General features: G+C 44.1%; 1 protein-coding gene and 2 long non-coding RNA genes across 9 annotated transcripts in view; 1 reads left to right on the forward strand and 2 right to left on the reverse strand.

The window, feature by feature from the left end:
* The window catches only part of LOC132218786 (uncharacterized), a 449,343-nt gene that overhangs the window by 227,006 nt on the left and 195,292 nt on the right, over positions 1–27,045 (forward strand). The gene's annotated exons all lie outside the window — the stretch shown is intronic.
* LOC132218774 (uncharacterized) lies at positions 1,764–5,591 on the reverse strand. The gene is made up of 3 exons (XR_009449261.1): positions 5,350–5,591; positions 3,095–3,195; positions 1,764–1,958 (listed from the first exon to the last, which is right to left on the reverse strand). It is a non-coding gene; the product is annotated as an uncharacterized LOC132218774 (long non-coding RNA).
* The window catches only part of LOC132218775 (WAP four-disulfide core domain protein 18-like), a 46,577-nt gene continuing 29,369 nt past the window's right edge, over positions 9,838–27,045 (reverse strand). The window contains exons 1-3 of one of the 7 annotated variants that reach the window (XR_009449265.1): positions 23,038–23,116; positions 10,938–11,086; positions 9,838–10,084 (exon numbers count right to left, since the gene is read on the reverse strand). Coding sequence is in view for 2 of the 7 variants with exons in the window: in XM_059670479.1 (XP_059526462.1) it covers positions 21,189–21,230; positions 22,080–22,228; positions 23,038–23,122 (276 nt within the window). In the remaining 5 variants the exon portion in view is untranslated. Of the gene's footprint in view, positions 10,085–10,937; positions 11,087–11,885; positions 12,042–16,420; positions 16,436–20,868; positions 21,231–22,079; positions 22,229–23,037; positions 23,189–27,045 lie in introns of those variants that run through there. The other 6 variants (XR_009449262.1, XM_059670479.1, XR_009449266.1 and 3 more) reach the window with 6 other exon arrangements.

A 27,045-nucleotide genomic window follows, 5' to 3' on the forward strand; every position in this document is an offset into this window, starting at 1 on the left:
TGAGCAGGGGTGACGTTCCTGTTGAGTACCAGCGCCTCCGATTCGGGCTGGAGTTGGAGGGGGGCCATTGGGGATGGCAGAAACTTCTGGCTCTACTCCATTCCTCTGCGGACATCTGTCACAGCCCCTGGCCTTTTCCCAGGCACAAAACCGCCCCGAATAAGGTTACGCTCCCCCGTATTCCTTGCGGCTGGTGGGGACTCCCCCTGTGGATTTTGAGACATCTCACCCCACAAGTAATTCAGGAGCTCGAACGGAACCATGTAAAATAGAACCCGCCCAAGGGTGACCTGGTGAGATCGGACACCCCGAAGGTTTCCTGAAAGCGTAAACGCAAAATGCTGGAAAAGAGAAGAGCCATTTAAAAGCTGTGAACAGTGTTCAGTCTTGGAATTTACATTTGGGTAGACTGGGAAAACCTTCGAGTTATGCAGATATAAAGCAAATTCTCACCCATGGCTCTTGGGGGAAACCTGGAAGTCACCTGAATGTACATGTTTTGTCCTGAGAATAAAGCACTTCTGTTCAGCAATGAAAATTGGGAGTATGTTCTTGGAAGAGCTAATTCTCTGAAGACTTTGGGCTTATTTGGGGAGAAATACTTACTTTTTGTTTGAATTTAGATTTCATTATGCTTACTATTATTATTTTGGGATGTGCACATATGTATGTGATGTATGTATATGTATTTGTGATATTTAAGCACTTGCTCAGAGAAGAGTTGGAGTTGATATGTAGTCACTGATGTTTTAGTTTGAGTTCTCAAAAAGCAGAGCCTCAGTTAAGGTTAGTATGTGAGTGAATTATTCAGGAATGAACATGGAAGAAAGAAGAATCAATACAAATATATGCTATTGAGTTGGCCATTGCAAGGGGTGAGTGATTCCCCAATCCTCAGGACTTTCTGAGAAGCCTTTAATTTTTTTTAAAAGGAAGAAGAAGGGGGTAAAATAAGAAAGAGCAAGGCAGAGGTTTGCCACATCTGCTAGCAGGGAAGGCTAGGGAGGGAGGGGAGAGCATTCATAATGCTCTCAGAACCCCTCCCCCCTCCCAGGAATGGAAGGGGTAACCACATACCTGTAAGTCTTTGACCTTTATTGTCAAATGTTGGCCCATCAAGCATGAATTCTCCAGTGCTTCTGAGTTGAGCAAGCATCAGTATGTGATGGTTCCTGCAGGAAGCTCTTATTGTATAGTCAAAGAAGCCCCAAGGCAAAAGTTAGAGGTGTGGCGTACTAGAGTACAAATGCAAGGCAAGGCTCGACAAATTATTTTATGCTAAATTGATAGATGACTGAGATAAACTAATTACTGTAGCAATGATTACAATAGGAATGTAAAGGGAAGAGTATTTGAAGCAGTGCATAAGAGATGTCCAACATACTGGGCTAGAAGGATGGGAGGCCTGTTTATCATCACAGTGGAAGTGGCATAAAAGAGACTGTGAAAAGGATTTGGGTTTGGCATGGCTCATCTTAGGTTGCATGGGATTATAGTTAAGACCCTGATACATATGACTTTGAATAAATTACTTAATTTCTCCAAGCCTCAGTATCCATATATATAAAATGGTAATGATAATAAGCATAGTCACAAGGCTGTTGTAAGGATAAATTGGACAGTGCTTGTGGAGAATATAATACAGTCCTTGTTGTATAATAAGTGTTCAACAAATGTCATCCAGCCCCCACCTTCTCTTTCTCCTCCTCATCACCCCTGCCCAAATAAGTCAGGTAGTGTGGGTACTTTTTTTTTTTTTTTTTTACAATGCTGATTTATTAAGAGGAACAGATTTTTTTTTCCTTCTCCACCATCCCTTATAATCTTCATCCACAGGCCCCCATTTTCATCTGTCTTCCTGTGCAAGGAGCTCCAAACAGCCACATGTTTGAAGATAGGAATTCTAGGGAGAGGTGATCAATTATCAGAGAAGGATGACCCTTAAGATAAGTCTTCATCTGAAAAATGGACAAAATATTATGTGTTAGATCAGCAAGGCAAAAAACATCCCAAGGATTGTAGGTGGATTGGACAAATAATAGATTATGAACCCAAATGGGTTATTTTTAAATTATATGTTGATTCTGTTGTATTTAATACAACTTAATTAATTAAAATTTTTTTCCAAGGGGAAATAGTGAAAGGGAGGAAGGGGAAAATTTTTTTAAAAGGAAGAAGAAGGGGGTAAAATAAGAAAGAGCAAGGCAGAGGTTTGCCACATCTGCTAGCAGGGAAGGCTAGGGAGGGAGGGGATCGAAAGAAGTTCCAGCTTTTTCATCTCTGTCCTAAAGGACCAATTCAACTTAATTTGTAATAAAAACTGAATCACAGTAACTTTTAAGTATGATTTGTTTTCATTTAATGGCTACTGAAAATTAAAAAATGAAAAACACTATCCTATGAGGACCCTGAAATATTTTTAGAGGAAGGGGGTTTTCATAGGTGAATATGGAACTGCACATTAAAAGCTTAAAATGAGCATATTCTTTGGTCATTAATTATACTTAGAATTTATCTCAACAAAAATGAATAAGGGCATGTACACTAATTTACTATTCATTACAGCCATATTAATAATATAAAAATAAGAAATATATTAAATTTGTATTAATGGAGGTTGCTAAATATATGAGCATGTATGATGGACTTCTATAAGGCTATTAAAGTTGATGGTATAGAAAAGCATTGGTGTTGACATGAAGAGTTGTTCACTAGCTATTTCTAAGTGAAATAATCAAGAAATCAAAAGATTATCTTATTTTTACATAAACATTATATAATTGTATGTGTTTAAAGTATTCACCGAAGTGTTAAGCAGGTGCCATTCTGGGATTATGGGTGATTTTTATCTCTTCTTTGATCAAATAGTCTTCTTTCCAGAATATACTGGGTAATTAAATTATTTTAAATTGGAAACCACTATTCTATGGTAGATGCTTCTTTGGGGGGCGGGGAGTATTGGTGAAGGGGGAGAGACCACAGAGAGACAGGCTTCTGTCACATCCATTTCTGAAAAGTCCCATCAGGGCCAAGTGTACAGCCTGCCTGGCTTGGACAAGGTTTGAAGGCAGAAAGAAAGGCCTGATGTTTTTACCTGTCCTTAGTCTGTAGCACAGATGTGGCCACACCCATTGCTGATGCAGTGCTCCCCTAGGTCACAGTCCCAGTCACCGCTGCAGAGCTCAACGCAGGTGCCTACATTCGACGAGACCAGCTGAATACATTATGCTTTAGGTACAGGGGCTAGAGAGGACAGCCCTTGTTTAAGGAGCCAGTTACATCTTCTTTTCTTTTAGTTTAATACATAATGTAATTTAAATGATTACTTTCAGAATAACATTCATTAATATCATATATTTTATTTTTAAGTTTTTAAAAATATGTTATTGATTTCAGAGAGAGGAAGAGAGAGAGATAAAAACATCAATGATGAGAGAGAATCATCGATCAGCTGCCTCCTGCAACCCCGCCCCCCCAACCCCCCAGGGGATTGAGCATACAACCCGGGCATGTGCCCTGACCAGGAATTGAACCAGGACCTCCTGGTTCATAGGTCGATGCTCAACCACTGAGCAACACTGGCTGGGCAACATCTTATATATTTTAGTTAAAAATTATACATTCACATAATCCCAATAAAACACGGACTACTTTAAAGATGTGTAAGAAGGGGACCTGGTGGGGTGTCTACAATGCACTTGCAGATTTCAGAGCAAATTAGTACTATCCTCCCATGTTTCTGTTAGCTTTTGTTGATTTATGATGAGAGGGTTAAAAACTTCTTGTCCCTGCTCACGGAAGTTTGAACACTCATTATATCTGATTTCTTACTATGTACAAATCATAGAGGTAAGTCACTCAGGAAATACAAAGACGTAAGATAGGGTCATTACCTGCAGCCTAGAGTCTAACAATGAAAATAAGACATGTTTAAAGCACTAACGACAAAGCACCTTGTGATAAACGTCCTGAGAAAAGTATATCCAAAGGACTAAAGGGGCTCCGAAGAGAGAAGACATTTATTTCCAATTAATCAGAAAAAGGTGAGGAATTTTTAAAGGCAGAATTGAGAGGGGCAGTAGAGTGTTGTGAGAAGAGAAAATAATTACTAGCAAAAGTCCACAAAGGGAAAATGGAACAGGCAGGTAAGGTGCCGTGGGCACAATATTTAAGGAGGCATTTGCACAACTCTGAGAATGAGTAGTTTCTTAAACGTTGTGTCCTAGGTGCCTCTCTGCCTCCCTCTTCACCCTGAAATACAAGGAATACAGGAGGAATGGCAAGCAGAAGGTGGGTAAGTATTAGAAAACTGCTGGAAGTTAAGCAGGAAAAGTAGGCAGGGGACAAAGTTACAGAGGATGGATCTTGAGTACCTGAGGAGTTTGGATTTCATTGGGCAAGCCAAGAGGGAAGCATGATTGCTGTTTGCTTATGAAGGTTATTCTAGTGTCACAGCACAGAATGAACCAGGATTCAACAAGCAATTAAACTTCAGGAGGAAGAGGGGGGCAGGAAGAGCTGCTAAGAAGCTATGGCACAGGCTCAAGCATGGGGTAATCAGGGCTGGAAATATAGCGTGGCAATGGGGGGTGGAAAGGAAGGAAAATATGCAAGAGACAATTTCAAAGAACGGGCGATAATTGGCAACCAGTTGCATGGAGAGGAAGTAGAGCAAAGAAGACAGAGGGGTAAGAGTGGAATCTAATAGTCTTTGGGAAGGAGAAAGAAATACAGTTTGCGAGTTGGTGGAGGGGGCAAAAATTTGCCAGATGCTGCAGAGGCGAAAGACTTTGGCTCCTGAAGAGAGTAAAGAGATTTGTCAACAGGATCCAGGAGAGAAGTTTCAGCAGTGATAGGGGCAGCAATGGAGACTCTAGTCAGGCTTCAAGGGGTTAAGGGATGAAGTATGGGTGGAGAATTAAGATTACTTCTTTGAAAATGTCTATGGTGAAAGGAAGAGACTGAGGTGATTAGTGTTCAACATAGTTAAGAACACACTTTCTCTAGACAATCCAATTTATTTGAAGCAAGAGATGAAGAAACTGGTAGAGAGAGAGAGAGATGCTGGAGAGGCGGAAGGTGGCTGATGAGGGGGTAGAGGAGGAGTGGAGGAGAGTCCAGGTGGAGGGGTGACCCGGGAAAGGAGGCGGAGAAAGTGGAAGCAGAAGAAAAGAGATTCTGCAGTCAAAGTGGGTCCTTGCAATGACTCCTTGACTAGAATATTTGTCCTTCTCTTGTTTCTCTACCCCCCGTCCCGCCCCGCTCCCAACCCGCACACACTGGGCCATGATGTCCAACTTTCTGGCTCCCTCATTCAAGAAAACAGGGCTGCATTCTGCCTGGACTCACCCAACAGTTTCAAGGGTACCACCGAAGCCTGGAGCTCCTGTACCTCTGCGCTGAGGGTGATGATGGTCACAAGGAGGAGGAAGCCCACCCACTTCATGGTGCTGTTGGAAGTCTGTGGTACAAATGCAGCAGCAGAGCTGAGTGAGAACAGCTGAAAGGTATTCCCTTCTGCCCACTGAGCTGAAATGCAAGGCTAAGGGTGGGACTAAGGATTGTGGGAGCCTAAGCCCTGCCCAGACTGACAGTTCTTCAGAACACACACCGTGTGCACCCTGGGTCATGCCACGTCGTTACCGAAGCAAGTCTCTGAGCCAACAGGACATCCTCCTCTGATTGACAAATAACACTCCTAAACCAGGAAAGACATGAGTGACTGAGAAAGGGCGTGGAAGGTGGGCACTAACTTTTATTATGTACTTTCATTCACAAATTCATTTTTTAACACAATTACCAAATGTCTTCTCTGGGCTGAGCACAGGCTAGGAATGAGGAATACATCCTTATGGAAATTACAACCTAGGAACTGGGTGCTAGCTAGTGAGGGTACAGTCCATTCTTCCCTGTCTCCTCTCTATGTTCTGAGCCCTCGAGCCTCTGAGATTGATGGCAGAGAGAGGCGGTAAAAGAGCAGGCAGGGGCGGTCCTAAGTCAGCTGCAAGTGGTAAGGAGGTGATCTTAGTCTCCTTCTGGTTTGGCCTGGTTCTCTCCACTGCTGGGTACCTAGGCAGGTGTGGTATCTTTGCCCATTTGATACTTGTAATTTTCCTAGCACAGACTTCCACCTTATCTTGTCTATCTTTATTTCTGACAACCCAAACTCCCGATGTTAAACTCTTCCAGGATGTCTGTCATCAGGCAGCATTGGGGTGGAGGGGGGTGGGGACGCAGTAACCAATCAGTTGGGGAGTGAGCTTTCACACACTCCCTTCTTATAGGCAGTCCTAATCTAGATGAGTGATTTTCTGAAGCACACTTCATTTTTTGGGGGGAAAATACGCCCCCTTTCCTTCCCAATGGCAGTGGGGATGGGTGGGAGGCATGGATCACTTTTGGCCATGAACACTGTGTCCCATAAAATGTCTTTTAAAAAAAATACATATTTTATTGATTTTTTACAGAGAGGAAGGGAGAGGGATAGAAAGTTAGAAACATCCATCAGCTGCCTCCTGCACACCTCCTACTGGGGATGTGCCCGCAACCAAGGTACATGCTCTTGACCGGAATTGAACCTGGGACCCTTCAGTCTGCAGGCCGATGTTCTGTTCACTGAGACAAACCGGTCAGGGCCCATAAAATGTCTTAATGGGAGCCAAGGATGGCTGGGCTGATTAGGAATGGCAGGGCCAGTTTGTAGCCTCTGAATAAGGCCCTGCAGTGACAGCTGAGAGAGCACTGTGCTAAGTGCAATAAGCCAGTCAGAGAAAGATAAATATCACACGATCTCACTCCTTTGTGGAATATAATGAACAACATAAACGGATAAACAAAAACAGATCCAGAGACAGAGAAGCATCGATCAGATCGTCAAACCTCAGAGGGAAGGTAGGGGAGGGTGGGGGGAAGGGGGAGAGATCAACCAAAGGACTTATAGGCAAGCATATAGGCCTAACCAATGGACACAGGCAACAGGGGGGCGAGGGTATGATTGGGGGAATAGGGGGTAATGTGGGGATAAGGACACATATGTAATAACTTAATCAATAAAGAAATTTTAAAAATAATTTTATTGATTTCAGAAAGGAAGGGAGAGGGAGGTAGAAACATTCATTATGAGAGAGTCATTGACCAGCTGCCTCCTGCATGCCCCCCACTGGGGGCCTAGCCTCCAGCCCAGGTACATGGCTTTGACTGGAATGAACCTGGGACCCTCCAGTTCACAGACCGATGCTCTATCTCCTGAGCCAAACCAGCTAGGGCTGGGCTTCTCTTTAGAATGTGGAGTACTTGATGTTTCACCAGGGGACCTGGATCCAAATTCTGGGGCTGCAGGAAGAAACCCTTCCAATTATGCTTCATTTGTCCCAGTTTCTGAAATGCCACAAGTTGGAGGTCCTTTGGGCAAAATATTGACCTCATAAATTGCTAGTACCCTTAGGTGGGTTCAGGGGTACAGTCAGTTTTATGATGGGTGGTCAAGAGGCCACATAGGCTGTACATGGGAGAGGCAGCCAGCCCAGAGGTGATGAAGAGCTTTGGCTGACTGAAAAATGCCTACCAAAAATATATAATTATTCATTTTTAAAAATATAGGTGGGCAGGGGAATCCCAAAGGGTTCTGAGCAAACTTTCCTTTAAATCTTATAAAGCCGGTTGCAGATGACGATGTGGAAAGAGAAAAGACCCAGTCAATGCCCTTCTGCTCCACGCTCCCTGTCCTGGTGTTAATAGATAATCCATACGTGTCTTTCTATTGAGACTGTAACACCTGGCCAGGAGAGCCCTGCCAGTGAATATCTTCCCTCTTTAGAAGAGAAGGTAAGCATGGTACAGGCCATGGAGCATTTACCTAAAAGCCAAACCGACATCGAGGAGAAGACTGGCTCCTCTACTCATTAAGAGTGTTGGGCTTGGCTAGTTTTGCTCAGTGGTTGAGCATTGATCTATGAACCAGGAGGTCATGGTTTGATTCCAGTAGGGGCACATGCCCACGTTGTGGGCTCAGTCCCCAGTGGGGGACATGCGGGAGACAGCCAATCAATGGTTCTCTCTCATCATTGATGTTTCTATCTCTCTCTCCCTCTCTACTCTTCTTTCTGAAACCAATAAAAACAATTTTTTTAAAAAAGGAGCGTAACGTTGGGCAAGTCATTTAGCTACTTGGAATGCTCTGTCTCTTAATTTGTAAAATTTACAAACAATTCTGCTACTGAGATGATATTATAGAGCTGTGGTGAGTGTAAAGTGAGATACTACATGTGAAAGGGCCTGTGCGTGGTGAGTGTTAATTATCCTCCTCTAACCTATGGCTCCAAAATCTGGGTGACCACAGAGTCTGACATGTCTGCATGCCTACAGAGCCTGTGTAAACGTCAGGACTAACTAAAGGTCAGAAACATAAGTGGACGTTGTAGGATGCCATCCTCAAGTATCTTTGCAGGGGAAGGTCATACCTTGGCATTCAGAATTGTAGAGAGCGCCTGGGAAAGGCCCCTGAGCTGATTGTCATCTGAATTCAGTGGCGTCTGGCAGAGCCACGCCCTGGAAACATACCTTGCCAGAGGCAGGTGTGTGGTCAGCCTGACCTTTAGCTCTGGCGCCAGGGGTGGGTTTCATTATCTAAGTTCAGCCAGGCGCCAAGAACGGACACAATTATCCAGGTCCAGCCAGAAGTGACCTTTATAAAGAAGCCACAAGAATGAAAAATTACAGCTTGATCTTTAACCATGTTTCACATAATTTTCTTTATCTTAAACTTTAGTAAAACTTCCTGGTATCATACTGTATAAAATAAACATGCTGCGCCAGCTCTGGGTCACCGTCTCTCCATCAGAGAGCCAGCTGTCCCATCGGCCCCAGGTTTTCCTTTCTGTCTCTGTGTCTGTCTCTTTCTTTCAATTTCTCAATCCCCAACCACCCCTACTCAGGATTTGTGGTTCGCTCTCTAGCCATGCTGGATGGTAAAAGAGAGAATCTTTATACAGAATAGCAGATAGTTGAAATTGTTTGAGAACATGTTGTGGGTGTGCTCATGAACCCCCAGTAATGACCAAGAAAGACAGAAGCACGGTGGGATTTGGGGTGTGGATGACCAGCCAGTAAAAGAAGACATCGAAGCTAATATGCCCTCATTTCAATGCACAGGCTGGTGAGGCCATGGGCCACTGGTGTTATAAGATGTGATAGACGGCAGGGACAAGCAGGCATGGCAGACCATGGCAGAGGCTACGTGGGGCAATCGAGGTGGAAGAGTGAACAGAGAGCACTGGGAGATGGAGCTTGTAGGGTCAGCCCAGACCATCGCTTTTGTCAGGGCTTCTTTGGGAGACCCAGGCTTATCCTCTGCCTCAGGAAAACTCTGAATCAAAGACTCCACCCACAGAGCCTATGTCCCAACTTATCCTACCTCCTAACCACTCCCCAGCCCATGCCACTCAAAGCCCCACATCCCAAGGGCCAGGGTTGCTCTCATCGTGTTAGGCATCCAGTCCTGCTACATGTCGGTGTACTGCCTTAGAATAGAGTATCTCCACAGTTGCTTCTGCTCATACGCCTTCTAAGTCTTGCCCTAGTACAGGCTGCGACTATAGGCCTGTTATTTGCTACAAGGTCAGTTTTTCTTGACCAAAAGCATATTCATAGAATGCTTGAGAAAATATTATCATGCCCTTTGCCCTGTTTAGATACATGGACACGGAAGGAGGAAAGAAACTAGCTGGCAGACCTTGCCTCTGATCTATCCTGAGTGCCTCGTATTCATGGGCTCAGTACAGGGCACACAGAGGGTCCACTAGAAAGAATGTCTAAATAGGAAGAGTTACACAGTCGTAATAATGCCACAAGTAAAATTTATTTTGGACACAAGCTCTTTAGAATCGGCCACTCCACCATTTTAGATCTTCATCTTCTAGGACTGCACGTCAAGAGATAGACACTTGCCAGGAATGGTGTGTGGAAAATGTTATGCCAAGCATTGGATCCATGCATTCATGAGAAATCTTCTGGGGCTGGTCTCCAGGCATGCTTACACCCCACATTCTTATGCCACATGGTCATCAACATGGTCATCAACACCATCCTTTTAAAATATAAATTTGATCATGACATTTCCTCTGCTCAGAAACCTCCAGCAGTCTACCAAACTCTTTGGCAAGGCAGCTCATTCCTTTCTGGAGTCTGGTTTGGATGATCCTCTACTGAGATGTTGCAACTTCTACTGAGCACAATCTCAATCACTTTCCCATCTCCAGCGTAGGACCCACATTTCCCCATCATCTGTACTGCCCTTCCTTACTGTGGCAAACTGTATGCCTCCTTTAAGCTCTTCCTTAAATGTTCTCTACTCTCTGACCACCTTCCCAACCTCCACTGATCCACCCACCCAGGCAAAACCAATAACTCTTTCTGGTGCCTCCATAGACCTTAGTAGAAATTTGTGCCAAGCTGTGGTCACCCTGGGTTGTAATTATTTACATAGTTCTGTCTCCATGAACTAGCTGCGTTTACCTTTTTATCTCAACTTCAGCACAATGCCTGACTGACACAGGAGATACTCCATAATTGGGGTTCTCTTTCCTTTCCCTCTGCCTCCCAGGATCACCCATCTTCAAGAAAGAGTGAAGCCCCCTTGGTGGGGAAGGGGAAGGAGGGTGACAAACCCTGGGTCAATAATGACCTGTGAATCTAGGATCATGGTTACTTGTCTCAACTGAGTGCCCCCTCGGGGACAGAGACAGGGATAGGGCTTCGCTTTGAGGAGAGAGTCTTAGATAATGCAGCCAGGTGTCCTTCTGCCATTCACTTCCAGCCTCTTTTTCTTGGAGTTACCCAGATTCTTATGTGCAGTGGACATGTGAACATCCATCGGCCCCAGGAAAGTGCACTGGGGAATAGTTAACACCCTTGTCAGCTCTTGACTGATTTATACTCACCACATGGATAGCAGGTTTGCATACATGGCCACATCCATTGCTGCAGCATTTCATTCCCCTGGGACATGAGTCATCTCCTCTGCAGCTGTTAGTACAAAGCCCAGTGACTTGCTTGGGCGCCTTGGGGCAGAGTCCAGGTCTGTTTCCCCCTGAAATGGTGCTTGTGGAGTCTGGAATAGTCACTAACCAGGTATAAAAACTTCTGTTAGAAGTCTAAGGGCTCACTGCTGGCAGGACTCCCACCTCTTTCATTTCTTCCTTTTACTCCTGCACCCTCCCTCAGCCTTGGCAGCTCCACCCTCACACTGAAGCCCCCATTGTCACAGTCAGGCCCTTAGGAGAATGTTCTCCATGCTGCAATGGCTGCCCAGTCCCAGCAGGCAAGAAACCTGCTCTGTCATAAGCCTCTTCTTTCCTCCTTATAAGATATTAGAAACATCTCTGATCCCAGACATCCGTCTTTCCACCTCACACGTACCCCATGTTCTTCCCGGAGCTACTCTGTCTTGGAGCCCTACATCCCAGGCACATCTAGAGAGAGCCCCAACTGTTAATAAGGCCCAACCTGATCTGATAAGATGGGGCCCTGGCTGGTGTGGCTCAGTTGGTTGGAGCATCGCCCCACACACTGAAAGTTTTGCAGGTTCAATCCCCACTTGGGGCACGTATAGTAGGCAACCAATTGATGTCCTCTCTCATCTCTCTCTCTCTCTCTCTCTCTCTCTCTCTCTCTCTCTCTCTCTCTCAAATCAATAAGCATCTCTCAGGTGAGGATTAAAAAAGAAGAATGGGAAACACAAGGTGATCACTCATGAAGGTTAAAGAAAGTGGGTCTGATCAATACCAAATGTCCACTCCGCAGCCTGTTTCTGTGCTACATCATCCCAGGTAAGAAGCTGGGCTCTGAGCCTCCTCTGCTCTCAGGTAGGACCCCCTCAGCACCCTTACCTCCAGGAGGATGTCTCTGAGCGAAGGCCATCTCCATCCCCAAGATGACAAAAGCCACTAGGACAAAGGCTGTTCCTGTCTTCATGTTGGCCTTTGATGTGAATGCACACACTGATCCCAGCCCCAATTTATACCCTCAGTGACACCAGAGAGGAGTGTGGGGTGGGGCAGTAGAACAGGAAAGGTACAACATGATCTAGTTACTTTGTTCTATTTCATAACTGGGTTTCTCTGTAATTACGGTATGTTTTCTTATAGATGCAAATCCAAACAGAATTCATTGCTACATCACAACTTGTCACTGGTTTCTCTGGTGTCATTAGAAAAAGTGGCCAAAGAAAATAATTTTTTGTGTATAACTTAGAATTTCAGAGTAAGAGCTTAAAACTATGAAGCTACATGTTATTCCACCTGGTGCCTCCTGGAGGTCCCATTCCAGGAGGCTTCAATGTGCTTCTGGGAGAGATGGTGAACGGGTTGTGCCTTGGTGCCATCCAGGGGTGAGATCCCCAAGTTGGGGTGGAAGAAGATCACTCCTTAATCACAAAGGTAGGTAGTAAGGTTGCTCATCTGTTATGGCCAAAGGTGATCCTGAGTGGAGGGGTGGGGGGTGAAAGGATTGAGAAAAGACAGACAAGAGAATGAAAGCTGGGTCTCGGTGGGACGCTGCTCCCTGATGAGGAGACAGCGCCAGCACCCACAAGCCATGTCTTTATTTTATAGCAGATGCCATGAGGCAAAGTAGGGGCGTGATCACGTTGTTGACAGCATTCTTGTGAGTTCCAGCCTCACTCAACTACATGCACCTGAACTCTCACAAGGCACGTGGGGCTGCGTGTTCAGACCATAGGTTCAAGCTTACAACCATAGCTGTTGGCTATAATTGTGCTGGGAGGGCCCTGCCCTCCAGCTGGGACTTGCCTGTGGCAATGAGAGGACCCTGCCCTTTCATTAGTCTGAGGCTTGAACCTAGCCAAAACACTGTAGCCACGCCCCACACTCATCTGAGGAGATGGATGTACAAATCACAAGCTGGCATGACCCTTGGGAATTGAGAGACAGGGTCCACTCTTTCTTTCTCTAATTTTTTAAGGGTCCACTCGTGATGGCTGGTGGTCTCTAAGCTTACCCTGCTCCATACTGACAGGTCCCTAGAGAGAGGCCTGTGTGGGTGAGCTACAATGAGCTGAACTACAGGAAAAAGACTGTTAACAGTTGCACAGGGGCCTAAGAAGCCTGCCCTCTTTCTTATCCCAATTACAGAATTTGAGAGAAAGGGGTATAGAGGTAAAACTCCAATGACTATAGGCATGAAGAGAAGCCTGCTTTGTCCTTGGGGTCAGATCTGGGACAAGCACCTCATGAGCACCTGTGGGGAGGCCAGGATGAGGTTCTCTGAGATCATAGGAACACTAAGCGAGCCAAGAGAGGAGGGCTCAGACCGGCCATTCCAGGTAGTTAGCTCCCACCCAGCATCTCAGACTCTTTGGCTGCTCAAAGGGTACAGCACCCAGGACCCCTCCATCTGAAGGAGGGACCAGGATACCTGAAGAAGACATGCAGTTCAGGACAGGGTGAGATCAATTGCCCAAGGCAGCACAGAGCACAACAAAGAGCACAACAAAGAACAAGCCCAAATGCAAATCCGAGGTGTGTGACCAGATGCCAGACTGCTGAGTAGCATGGCCTTGGTGAGTGTGTGGGGCCAAGGTGCACAGCCCCAAAGAACTTGCAGGAGGACCCTACAGAGCAGTCTTGGTAAGGGGAGGACTCCCTAATCCCTCCCTAAAAGTGACTTAGACACAACTACTATCACTTAATTAACATCATCTTTAAAAAATTTTTCTCATGTGTTTTGTATGTATTTTTCTAAGTCCTTTCCTATAATTTGAAAACACACTTATGTATATGCAAATATGTATCTTTGCTGCAGAAATAGAATTATACTGTATGTATTATTTTGCTTTATTCACTTAACATTATGTCTTTTTTAAAATATATTTTTTATTGAATGAGGAAGGGAGAGGGAGATAGATACATCAATGATGAGAGAGAATCATGGATCAGCTGCCTCCTGCATGCCCCTTACTGGGAATTGAGCCCACAACTTGGGCATGTGCCCTGTCCGGGAATCGAACCGTGACCTCCTGGTTCATAGGTTGATGCTCAACCACTGAGGCACGCTGGCTGGGCTTAACATTATGTCTTGGAGAGATGGCATGTTAGTATCCCCCCTTTTAAAACAACTGCTATCTAATATTCTATTATATAAGTGATTCATAATTTATTTAAACATATTTCAATTGCTGAACATTTAGGTGGTCTCTGTATCATTAACAATTTGCTGTTATATGCATGATATACTTTGTATATGCTTCTTTGTTTATATGCGTCAGTGTTTCCCCCTGAATAGATGTCTAAACATGGAAATTCAAAGGATATGTTTACTGTAGAGTTGGAAGATATTGCCAAATTGTCCTCCAAAAAGGCTGCACCCATTTACACTTCCTCCCATTTACACTGGGCCCATCATATTCATTATAAGCCTATAGTTCAGTGGTATTAAACTCACTCATTTTGTTGTGTAGCCATCGCCATGACCCATCCCCATAACTCTTTTCATCTTGTAAATCTGAAACCCTATACCTATTAAACAATAATTCCCCATTCTCTCCTCCTCACCAGCTCCTGGTAACCACCTTTATACTTTCTGTCTCTATGATTTGACTACTCTAAGTACTTCATATAAGTGGAACCACACAATATTTGTCATTTTGAGACGGGCTTATTTAACTTAATATGATGTCCTTAAGGTTCACCAACGTTGTGGCATACTGGACAATGTCTTTTTTTTTAAACTTTTTTATTTTAGTTTACATTCTTGCTGTAACATTTTATTTTTTATGTTTTTCTAATTTTTTTATTAAGTTATTACATATGTGTATTTATCCCCACATTACCCCCCAAAAACAGATCCAGAGACAGAGAAGTATCAATCAGACCAAAAACCCTCAAAGGGAAGGTAGGGGAGCGAGGAATAGGGGGAGAGATGAACCAAAGGACTTAAATGCAAGCATATAGGCCTAACCAATGGACATAGACAACAGGTGGGTGAGAGCATGAGTGAGGGGTATGGTGACAGCTGGGTTCTGAAAATATCAGCAGGAACACTTTGTAAAGTATATGATTGTCCAAGCACTATGCTGTGCACTTGAACCCAATGTACAATAATACTGAAAGTAAAGTGTAATTGTAAAATCCTATACTAATAAAAGACAAACATGCAAATTGACCATACTTTTGCTACACCTTAAGCCACGCCCACCAGCCAATCAGAGCGACTATATGCAAATTAACCCAACCAAGATGGCAGCCAGCAGCCACGGAGCTGGAGTGAGCAGGAGGCTTGCTTGCTCCAGTGATGGAGGAAGCCAGCCTGCCGACAGCTCTGAGCTCCACTCAAAAGCAACAAAGTTTCAATTATAGAAGGTAAACAAACCCCAGATACCTGCTTTCAGCCAGCTGTGGCCACTGAGCTGGAGCGAGAAGGAGTGGGTTGCCCCTGGAAATGGAGGAAGCCAAGCTTTCCACAGGCCTCCACTAAAGGCAACAAAGTTTCAATAATAGAAGGTAAATAAATCCCAGAATAAAAAAAAAGAAAAGAAAAAAAGGAGAGGCTGGGAGCTTATGTTGCCAAGGTGCTTGGCCAGCCTGAAAACAGCCCTCAGCCCCTCACCCAGACTGGCCAGGCACCCCAGTGGAGTCCCCAACCCTAAAGTGGGTGTGGCCAGCCTGAAAAAAAGCCATTAGCCCCTCACCCAGGCTGGCCAAACTTCATGGGGTGAGGGTCCCCACTGGGGTAGACATCCTCTGAGGGGTCAAACACTGTAAGAGGGCATAGGCCAGGCTGAGGGAACGCCTGAGTGCACAAATTTTTGTGCACCAGGCCTCTAGTTAAAGATAAGTAAATTGGCCCTGACCCGTTTGGCTCAGTGGATAGAGCGTCAGGCCTGAGGACTCAAAGGTCCCAGGTTCGATTCCGGTCAAGGGCATGTACCTTGGTTGCAGGCACATCCCCAGTAGGAGGTTTGCAGGAGGCAGCTGAATTGATGGTTCTCTCTCATCGATGTTTCTAACTCTCTATCCCTCTCCTTTCCTCTCTGTAAAAAATCAATAAAATATATTTAAAAAAAAATGCCGAAACCAGTTTGGCTCAGTGGATAGAGCGTCAGCCTGCGGACTGAAAGGTCCCAGGTTCGATTCCGGTCAAGGGCATGTACCTGGGTTGCGGGCACATCCCCAGTAGGAGATGTGCAGGAGGCAGCTGATCGATGTTTCTCTCTCATCGATGTTTCTAACTCTCTATCTCTCTCCCTTCCTCTCTGTAAAAAATCAATAAAATATATTAAAAAAAAGATAAGTAAATTGAAATTAAAAAAAAGACGTACCTATTTGAATCATGGGGGAGCAGACATGACCACAGGCCTCCCTGATGCACTGTTCTCCTTGCCCACAGTCCCTCCCTGCTCTGCATTGGTGCTCGCAGATGCCTGAGGAGAGGAAAGACTAGTTAAAAGCTTTTAAGTCTTACACTTGAAGAATAAAATTTTAAATGCCTTTACAGTATCATCCAAAAGCCCATCAATTACCTAAGTATAAATCTAACAATTTATATTCAGAAAACTACATAGTATTACTAAGAAAAAATTTGAAAAGATCTTAATAAAGGGAGTCATATACCATCTTCATGGATTAGAAGATTCACAATCATGAACATATGAGTTTTCCTGAAATTGAATGTAATTCCAATGAAAATCTTAGAAGGATTTTTAAATGAAAATTCAAAAACTAATACTAAAACTTATATGAAAGTCCTAAAAATCAAGAATAATCAGGACAGTTTTTCCTGTTTTTTTTTTTTTTCAGTTACAGTTGACATACAATATTATATTAGTTTCAGATGTACAACATCGTGATTAGACATTTATATAACTTATAAAGTGTTCACCCTGAATCAAAATCTAGAACAACGTTGGGTGTTGGGGGGCAGGGAAGGAGTGTAAGCAAAAGATGAAATTAGCTAATTTTATTATGACTATTACTCATAGTAGTTCACTTATAGATAATCATCCACAAAAAAAAGAAGGGAGCAAAGGTAATACTTAAAGGTGTTAGTATAAGAGAACTATTACAACAAAAATATAAACCTTTCTAAATACAAATCATATAGTAAGAGAAAGAGAAAGGGAGACAGATTCCACCACTAAAATAGGTTACAGAGTGAAAGATCATCTAGCTAATAAAGAGTAAATAAAACAATAACAGTAAAAAGGTATGATAAGTCACCCAATTAAAAGGAATTCTTATCTTTTAGAGATATATACAGAAATAATCTATAATAATAAAAGAGTAATATGCTAATTAGACCAGATAATCCTTCCTGGCGACCTTCTGGTCGACTTTCTGGACAAAGCTGGGGCTGCAATGGAAGTCTGGTTTCCAGGTGTCAGAGGGAAGTCAGTGCCGGCAGGCGGGGGAAGGAAGGCCTACTCTTGCATGAGTTTTGTGCATCAGGCCTCTAGTATGTAATAAAATAATGTCTGGAATTTTCTTCAAATAGCATGAGATGAGGGGAAATGAATGGGATTATAAAAGAAGAATGATTACACATCAACAGTGGTTGAAGCTGGGTGAAGGGTATGTGGTATATCATTATACTATTTTGTCTGCTTTGTATGTGTTTACATTTTCCCATAATAAAAAGTTTAAAAATAAACTATTTATCCTTACAAACAAAGCTCTATTAATTAATCTTGGATTAAAATAGAATGTGTCAAATTTCTCCCAGATCCTGTAAGGACTGTGCCCCAGAATGTGTACCTCAGTGGGAAAGTCCTTGTGAAATAAAATAATACATTTCCCAACTCCATGGCCAACATTCCCATTCTGATCTACTCACAGTTTCCACACAGCCTGTCCAAACAGCTCATTCTGCATCTATGACTCACACACTGAGATTTGGTTAAATAGTGGTGCTCAACTTTTCTAATGCCGCGACCCTTTAATACAGTTCCTCATGTTGTGGTGACCCCCAACCATAAAATTATTTTCGTTGCTACTTCCTAACTGTAATTTTGCTACTGTTATGAATTGCTAATGTAAATATCTGATATGCAGGATATATTTTCTTTGTTACAAATTGAACATAATTAAAGCATAGTGATTAATCACAAAACAATATTTAATCATATATGTGTTTTCCGATGGTCTTAGGCGACCCCTGTGAAAGGGTCGTTTGACACCCAAAGGGGTTGAGACCCCCCAGGTTGGGAACCGCTGGATTAAATGATTATTTGGAGGAAGATGCTAGAAATAAGCTAACTTTCTGTGTAAACTGGGCTGGGAGAGCTGTTAAGTGCAATAGTGGACTGGTTTTAATTGGTTTATTGGTTCTATGGAAATCATTTTTTTGTTTTCTCAATCACTCTGCAAGGAGTGGATATGACTTCTGAGAAATTAAAGCTTTGGTTCATTTGGTGGAAAGGTCCTTTGTAGGATCTGTGATTTTTTTCTCAAAGTCAAGGGCTCATTTGGAATTAAGAAACAAACTTTGGCCTAATCAGTGTGGTGCATTGGTTGAGCATCGGCCTCAGAACCAGGAGAACACGGTTCAATTCCTGGTCAGGGCACATGCCCAGGTTATGGGCTGGATCCCCAGTGGGAGAGTGTGCAGGAGGCAGTCAATAGATGGATGATTCTTTCTCATCATTGATGTTTCCATCTCTCTCTCCCTTTCCCTTACTATCTAAAGTCAATGAAAATATATATTTTTTAAAAAGAAACAAACTTTGAAAGGCATTGCCTCCAGGGATACCTTCCTACAGCCATCAGTTCACAGACTTCCAGAAGAGCCAAAACCAGAGCAATGGGAACAGCCCAAGTAAGCAGACCTTATGCATGTGCTACGCCTTGAGTGTGCTCTGGAGCTTGGTATTTCAAGAAGGTAAATAAATAATCACAGAAAAAAGAGCACTTGAAAAAGTCTTTCCCAAAACAGGCTTTTATATGACTTCCTTGTCTAAAGTATGCATGCACAGAGGGTGAGGGAAAAGGCTCAAAACTACCTGGCCAGGCTGGAGGAAGTCTCAGATTTCTGTGACCCAACTACACACATAGGTACATTTCTGCTGTTTTAGGGAGGTTGGGCCAACTCTACTTCATGGCATAGAATTGGGGAACGATGCGTGGTCAGGAAGCCACACACAGGCTGTACATGAGAGAGGCAGCCAGCCCAGAGGTGATGAAGAGCTTTGGCTGACTGAAAAATGCCTACCAAATATATACTTATAATTCTTCATTTTAAAAATATAAATATGGGTGGGCAGGGGAATCCCAAAGGGTCCTGGGAAAACTTTCTTTAAAGCTTATAAATCCCATTGCAGATGACGGTGTGGAAAAAGAAAAGACCCAGTCAATGTCCTTCTGCTCCACGCTCCCTGTCCTGGTATTAAATATGAAACATAGACAATCCATATGTGTCATTCTATTGAGACTGTAACACCTGACCAGGAGAGCCCTGCCAGTGAATATATTCCCTCTTTGGGAGAGAAGGTCAGCATGGTACAGGGCATGGAGCATTTACCTAAAAGCCAAACAGACATGGAGGAGAGGACTGGCTCCTCTACCCATTAAGATTGTTTGGCTTGACTGTTTTTGCTCAGTGGTTGAGCATCAACCTATGTACCAGCAGGTCATGGTTCAATTCCCATAGGGGTAGTTGCCCAAGTTGTGGGCTCAGTCCCCAGTGGGGAGTATTTGGGAGGCAACCAATTGATGGTTCTCTCTCATCATTGATGTTTCTATCTCTCTCCCTCACTCCTCTTCTCTTGAAACCTTTAATAAAAACAAAATTTTTAAAAAGGAGTGTATAGTTTGGCAAGTCATTTAGCTACTTGGACTGTCTGTCTCTTCATCTGTAAAATTTACAAAAAATTCTGCTACTGACATGATATTATAGAGTTGTGGTGAGTGTGAAAGTGCATGTGCATGGTGAGTGTTAATTATCCTCCCCTAACATATGTCTACAAAATCTGGGTGACCACATAGTCTGACAAGTCTGCATGCCTACAGAACCTGCATAGACTTCAGGACTAACTAAAGGGCAGAACCCTAAGTGGGCATTGTAGGATGCCATCCTCAAGTATCTTTGCAGGGGAAGGTCATACCTTGGCATTCAGAATGGCAGAGAGTAGGTGAAATTGTTTGAGAACATGTTATGGGTATGCTCATGAGCCCCCAGTAATGACCAAGAGAGACAGAAGCAGAATGGGATTTGGGGTGTGGATGACCAGCCAGTAAAAGTAGATGTCAAAGCTAATATGCCCTCATTCCAACGCACAGGCTGGTGAGGTCATGGGCCACTGGTGTTATAAGATGTGCTAGGCGGCAGGGACAAGCAGGCATGGCAGACCATGGCAGAGGCTACGTGGGGCAATCGAGGTGGAAAAGTGAACAGAGAGCACTGGGAGATGGAGCTTGTAGGGTCAGCCCAGACCATCGTTTTTGTCAGGGCTTCTTTGGGAGACCCAGGCTTATCCTCTGCCTCAGGAAAACTCTGAATCAAAGACTCCACCCACAGAGCCTATGTCCCAACTTATCCTAACTCCTAACCACTCCCCAGCCCATGCCACTCAAAGCCCCACATCCCAAGGGCCAGGGTTGCTCTCATAGTGTTAGGCTTCCAGTCCAGCTACATGTCAGTGTATTGCCTTAGAATAGGGTATCTCCACAGTTGTGTCTGCTCCAACTCCTTCTGAGTCTTGCCCTAATAAAGGCTGCTACTATAGGCCTGTTATGTGCTACAAGGTCATTTTTTTTTCTTGACCAAAATCATATTCCCAGAATGCTTGAGAAAATATTTTCATGCCCTTTGCCCTGTTTAGATACATGGACATGGAAGGAGAAAAGAAACTAGCTGGTAGACCTTGCCTCTGATCTATCCTGAGTGCCTCGTATTCATGGGCTCAGTACAGGGCACAGAGTCCGTTCTGTTCATCCACAGAGGGTCCACTAGAAAGAACGTCTAAATGGGAAGAATGACACAGTCTCAATAATGCCACGGGTAAAATTTATTTTGGACAGAAAGTCTATAGAATCATCCTCTCCACCCATTTAGATCTTCATCTTCTGGGACTGCACATCAAGGGATAGATACTTGCCAGGAATGGTGTGTGGAAAATGTTATGCCAAGCACTGGATCCATGCATTCATGAGCAATCTTCTGGGGCTGGTCTCCAGGCACGCTTACACCCCCCATTCTTCCTCCACAGGGTCATCAACAGCATTCTTCTAAAATACAAATTTGATCATGACATTTCCTCTGCTCAGAAACCTCCAGCAGTCTACCAAACTCTTTGGCAAGGCAGCTCATTCCTTTCTGGAGTCTGGTTTGGATGATCCTCTACTGAGATGTTGCAACTTCTACAGACCACAATCTCACTTTCCCATCTCCAGCGTATGACCCACATTTCCTCATCATCTGTACTGCCCTTCCTTACTGTGGCAAACTTTATGCCTCTTTTAAGCTCTTCCTTAAATGTTCTCTACTCTCTGACAACCTTCCCAACCTCCACTGATCCACCGAACCAAGCAAAACCAGTAACTCTTCCCTGTGCCTCCACAGACCTTAGTAGAAATTTGTGCCAAGCTGTGGTCACCCTGGGTTGTAATTATTTACATAGTTCTGTCTCCATGAACTAGCTGTGTTTACCTTTTTATCTCAACTTCAGCACAATGCCTGACTGACACAGGAGATACTCCATAATTGGGGTTCTCTTTCCTTTCCCTCTGCCTCCCAGGATCACCCATTTTCAAGGAAGAGTGAAGTCCCCTTTGTGGGGAAGGGAAAGGAGGGTGACAAACCCTGGGTCAATAATGACCTGAGAATCTAGGATCATGGTTACTTGTCTCAACTGAGTGCCCCCTCGGGGACAGAGACAGGGATAGGGCTTCGCTTTGAGGAGAGGGTCTTAGATAATGCAGCCAGGTGTCCTTCTGCCATTCACTTCCAGCCTCTTTCTCTTGGAGTTACCCAGACTTCTGAGTGCAGTGGACATTTGAACATCCATCGGCCCCCGGAAAGTCCACTAGGGAGTAGTTAACACCCTTGTCAGCTCTTGACTGATTTATACTCACCACATGGATAGCAGGTTTGCATACATGGCCACATCCATTGCTGCAGCATTTCATTCCACTGGGACATGATTCGTCTCCTGAGCAGAATTCAGCGCAAAGCCCAATGGCGTCTTTGGGCAGCTTGGGGCAGAGTCCAGGTCTGTCTCCCCCTGAAACATAAAACGGTGTTTGTGGAGTCTGGAATAGTCACTAACCAGGTATGAAAACTGTTGTTAGAGGTCCACGGACTCACTGCTGGCAGGACTCCCACCTCTTTCATTTCTTCCTTTTACTCCTGGACCCTCCCTCAGCCTCGGCATCACCACTCTCACACTGAAGCCCCCATTGTCACAGTCAGGCCCTTAGGAGAATGTTGTCCCTCCTACAAAGGCTGCCCAGTTCTGCAGGCAAGAAACCTGCTCTGTTATAAGCCTCTTCTTTCCACTTTAGAAGAAGATATTAGAAACATCTCTGATCCCAGACTTCCATCTTCCCACCTCACACATACCCAATGTTCATCCCAGGGCTACTCTGTGTTGGAGCCCTACATCCAAGGCACATCTAGAGAGAGCCCCAACTTTTAATAAGGCCCAACCTGATCTGATAAGAAGAATGGGGCCCTGGCTGGTGTGGCTCAGTTGGTTGGAGCATCGCCCCCCACACTGAAAGTTTTGCAGTTTCAATCCCCACTTGGGGCACGTATGGTAGGCAACCAATCGATGTCCTCACTTCTCTCTCTCTCTCTCTCTCTCTCTCTCTCTCTCTCTCTCTCAAATCAATAAGCATCTCTCGGGCGAGGATTAAGAAAAAGAAGAAGAATGGGAAACACAAGGTGATCACTCCTGAAGGTTAAAGAAAGTGGGTCTTATCAATACCAAATCTCCACTCTGCAGCCTGTTTCTGTGCCACACCATCCCAGGTAAGAAGCTTGGCTCTGAGCCTCCTCTGCTCTCAGGTAGGACCCCCTCAGCACCCTTACCTCCATTAGAACGTCCCTGAGCGAAGGCCATCTCCATCCCCAAGATGACAAAAGCCACTAGGACAAAGACTGTGCCTGTCCTCATGTTGGCCTTTGATGTGAATGCACACACTGAGCCCAGCCCCAATTTATACCCTCATTGACACCGGAGAGGAGTGTGGGGTGGGGCAGTAGAACAGGAAATGTACAACATGATCTAGTTAGTTTGTTCTATTTCATAACTTATTTCTGTCTAATTAGGGTATGTTTTCTTATAGATGCAAATCCAAACAGGAGAATTCATTACTACATCACAACTTGGCACTGTTTCTCTGGTGTTATTAGAAAAAGTGGCCAAAGAAAATATTTTCTGTGTATAACTTGAATTTCAGAGTAAGATCTTAAAACTATGAAGCTATGTGTTATTCCACCTGGTGCCTCCTGGAGGTCTCGTTCCAGGAGGATTCAATGTGCTTCTGAGGTTGTGCCTTGGTGCCATCTAGGCGTGAGATCCCCAAGTGCGGGTGGAAGAAGACCACCCCTTAATCACAAAGGTAGGTAGTAAGGTTGCTCACCTGTTAGGGCCCCAGGTGATCCTGAGTGGGGGCGGGGGGAGGTGAAAGGCTTGAGAAAAGACAAAGAAGAGAATGAAAGCTGGGTCTCGGTGGGACGCGGCTCCCTTGGAGGAGACAGCGCCAGCGCCCACAAGCCGTTTCTTTATTTTATAGCAGATGCCACGAGGCAAAGTAGGGGTGTGATCATGTTGTTGACAGCATTCTCATGAGTTCCAGCCTCACTCAACTACATGCACCTGAAGTCTATCACAAGGCACATGGGGCCACGTGTTCGGACCATAGGTTCAAGCTTACAACCATAGCTGTTGGCTATAATTGTGCTGGGAGGGCCCTGCCCTCCAGCTGGGACTTGCGTGCGGCAATGAGAGGACCCTGTCCTTTCATTAGTCCGAGGCTTGATCCTGGCCAAAACACTGTAGCCTCGTCCCACATATCCCCCTTTACTTTTGTTTTTAAACACGCCTATTTACATTATCCAAAAAACTCTAAACAAATTATTCAACATCATCAAACCATACTTCTGGTTAGTAACAAAACTATAGACACAGCAATGTTAATAAGAGCGAACAAAACTCTGGCTAATAACAAAGCAATACCAATGCAAAACCAAACTACAAACATGTCAACATTTTCAGGGCATTCCACCCAGAGTCCTTAGATTTAGCTTTGCAAGATTTTACAGAAAACTGACAGTTCACCAACGCTAGCATAGCTTCCACTTGCTTTTCTAACATCTGCTTGGCCTCAGTTGCCATCTTCTTCAGCTGACTCCATGTTGATACCTCGGTCACTAGCATAGTACGATGCTGTAGATGCAAAACTAGTGCCCTGCATCAGGCTGTTTGGACAGTTGACCTCGGCACTGAGTCCGCACCAGTCCCAGTCAAATCAATCCTGTCTACGCCGGTGGAAGTCTGGTCCCTTCTCAGCTTTTTTCTTTATCCGCAGCTGCATGGAAATGAGCAGCCCTCGGTCCTGCAGAGCAGGAGACTTCCAATTCTGAGTCTGGGGTCTCACACAGACCCAAAGTCCCAGGGAGCTATCAGGTCGCACAAGCAAAGATAACCAAAGCCTAGAAACAATGCAACTGCTGCAAGAGCTTACAATCTATGTCTAAAACAAAAATTACTTCCTTAAACATCAACCACCACAGCCATCTTCTGCTTTACAGTAGCTTAAACAAAACCTAGGAGATTTCTACCTTATTTTGTACCTCCTAATTACTTATTTTCTTCCGCTTATTTTCTACCACTTATTTCTACTTATTTCTCTAGTCCTACGGCTTATTTCTACCATTTATTTCCACTTATTTTTCTATTTCTACAGCTTATTTCTTCCACTTATTTCTACTTATTTCTCTATTTCTACAGCTTATTTCTACCACTTATTTTTTACAGCTTATTTCTTACTGCTTATTTTTTATTTATTTCTCTATCTCTAACTGAACTATAGGTCGGCTTGGCTGTCCTTGCCCAAACCTTCCTGGGTTGCAACTCCCGCTTACAGAACCATAGGTAGGTCTGGCTGCCCTTGCCCAAACCTTTCCTGGGTTGCAACCCCTGCTTATTTCTACATTTCTACAACTTATTTCTACTTATTTTCTACCGTTTATTTCTACAGCTTATTTCTACCTTACTGCTTATTTTCTAACGTCTACCACTTTCTATTGCTTATTTCTTTCTACCGCTTACTTTCTATTTCTACCACGTATTTCTACTTATTTCTCTATTTCTACAGCTTATTTCTACCACTTATTTCTACTTATTCCTCTATTTCTACAGCTATTTTCTACCACTTATTTCTATTATTTCTCTATTTCTACAGCTTATTTCTATCACTTATTTCTCTACCTCTAACTATGAACTATAGGTAGGTCTGGCTGCCCTTGCCCAAACCTTCCTGGGTTGCAACCCCACTCATTTCTCTATTTCTATAGCTTATTTCTACTTATTTTCTACTGCTACCGCTTATTTTCTACTTCTTATTTCTATATTCCTACAACTTATTTCCTACTCTCTATTTCTACGGCTTATTTTCTACTGCTTACTTTCTATTTATTTCTCTATTCCTACAGCTTATTTCCTACCGCGAAGGTCTCTATTTCTACCACTTATTTCTACCTATTTCTCTATTTCTACAGCTTATTTCTACCTGACCTATCTGTAGCTTAACAAAACCTAAGAGGATTCTTATTTTCTACTGCTTATTTCTACCACATTTTGTTGTTGTTTTTAGGGATCCACTTCTTTTTATGCTTTTCTACTTTATTTCTTGACGATTTTTTTACTTATTCTCTCCTTAAGAAGTTTAAAAATGCTTCAATTAAGCATTGCGCCATGTTTTACACCAAGCTATTACCAAACCTCGGCTCCCTTCCTTACTTTCTGCTTTTAGCTTTTTTTTTTTTTTTTTTTTTTTTGTGATCCCCTCGGCTCCCTACCTTATTTTTGTTGTTTGGCCTTCGTACTTTTGCTTTTTAAGCTTAATCTCTGCGCATGCCTTGGAGCCTCCTTTCACCTGACCACTTTTTAAATTCCCCGGAACTCAGAACTGTTCGGGCACCACTTGTTACAGCCAAAGGGGCCTGCTCGGGCGCACTGTTTTGGCCAAGCTCAGTCCCTGGTCACAGAACTCAGTCCCTGGTCAGGCACCACTTGTTATGGCCCAAGGTGATCCTGAGTGAGGGGGTGGGGGGTGAAAAAATTGAGAAAAGACAGACAAGAGAATGAAAGCTGGGTCTTGGTGGGACGCTGCTCCCTGATGAGGAGACAGCGCCAGCACCCACAAGCCATGTCTTTATTTTATAGCAGATGCCATGAGGCAAAGTAGGGGCGTGATCACGTTGTTGACAGCATTCTCGTGAGTTCCAGCCTCACTCAACTACATGCACCTGAACTCTATCACAAGGCACGTGGGGCTGCGTGTTCAGACCATAGGTTCAAGCTTACAACCATAGCTGTTGGCTATAATTGTGCTGGGAGGGCCCTGCCCTCCAGCTGGGACTTGCACGTGGCAATGAGAGGACCCTATCCTTTCATTAGTCTGAGGCTTGAACCTGGCCATACCACTGTAGCCGCGCCCCACACTCATCTGAGGAGATGGATGTTCAAAGATCACAAGCTGGCATGACCCTTGGGAATTGAGAGACAGGGTCCACCCTTTCTTTCTTTTTTTTCAGTAGGGTCCACTCGTGATGGCTGGTGGTCTCTGAGCCTATCCTGCTCCATACTGAGAGGTCCTTAGAGAGAGGCCTGTGTGGGTGAGCTACAATGAGCTGAACTACAGGAAAAAGACTGTTAACAGTTGCACAGGGGCCTGAGTAAGAAGCCCGCCCTCTTCCTTATCAAAATTACATAATTTCAGAGAAGGGGGTATAGAGGTAAAACTCCAATGACTATAGGAATGAAGAGAAGCCTGCTTTGTCCTTGGGGGTCAGATCTGGGACAAGCACCTC

Source organism: Myotis daubentonii, chromosome 16, assembly GCF_963259705.1.
Source record: "Myotis daubentonii chromosome 16, mMyoDau2.1, whole genome shotgun sequence".
Lineage (NCBI taxonomy): Eukaryota > Metazoa > Chordata > Mammalia > Chiroptera > Vespertilionidae > Myotis > Myotis daubentonii.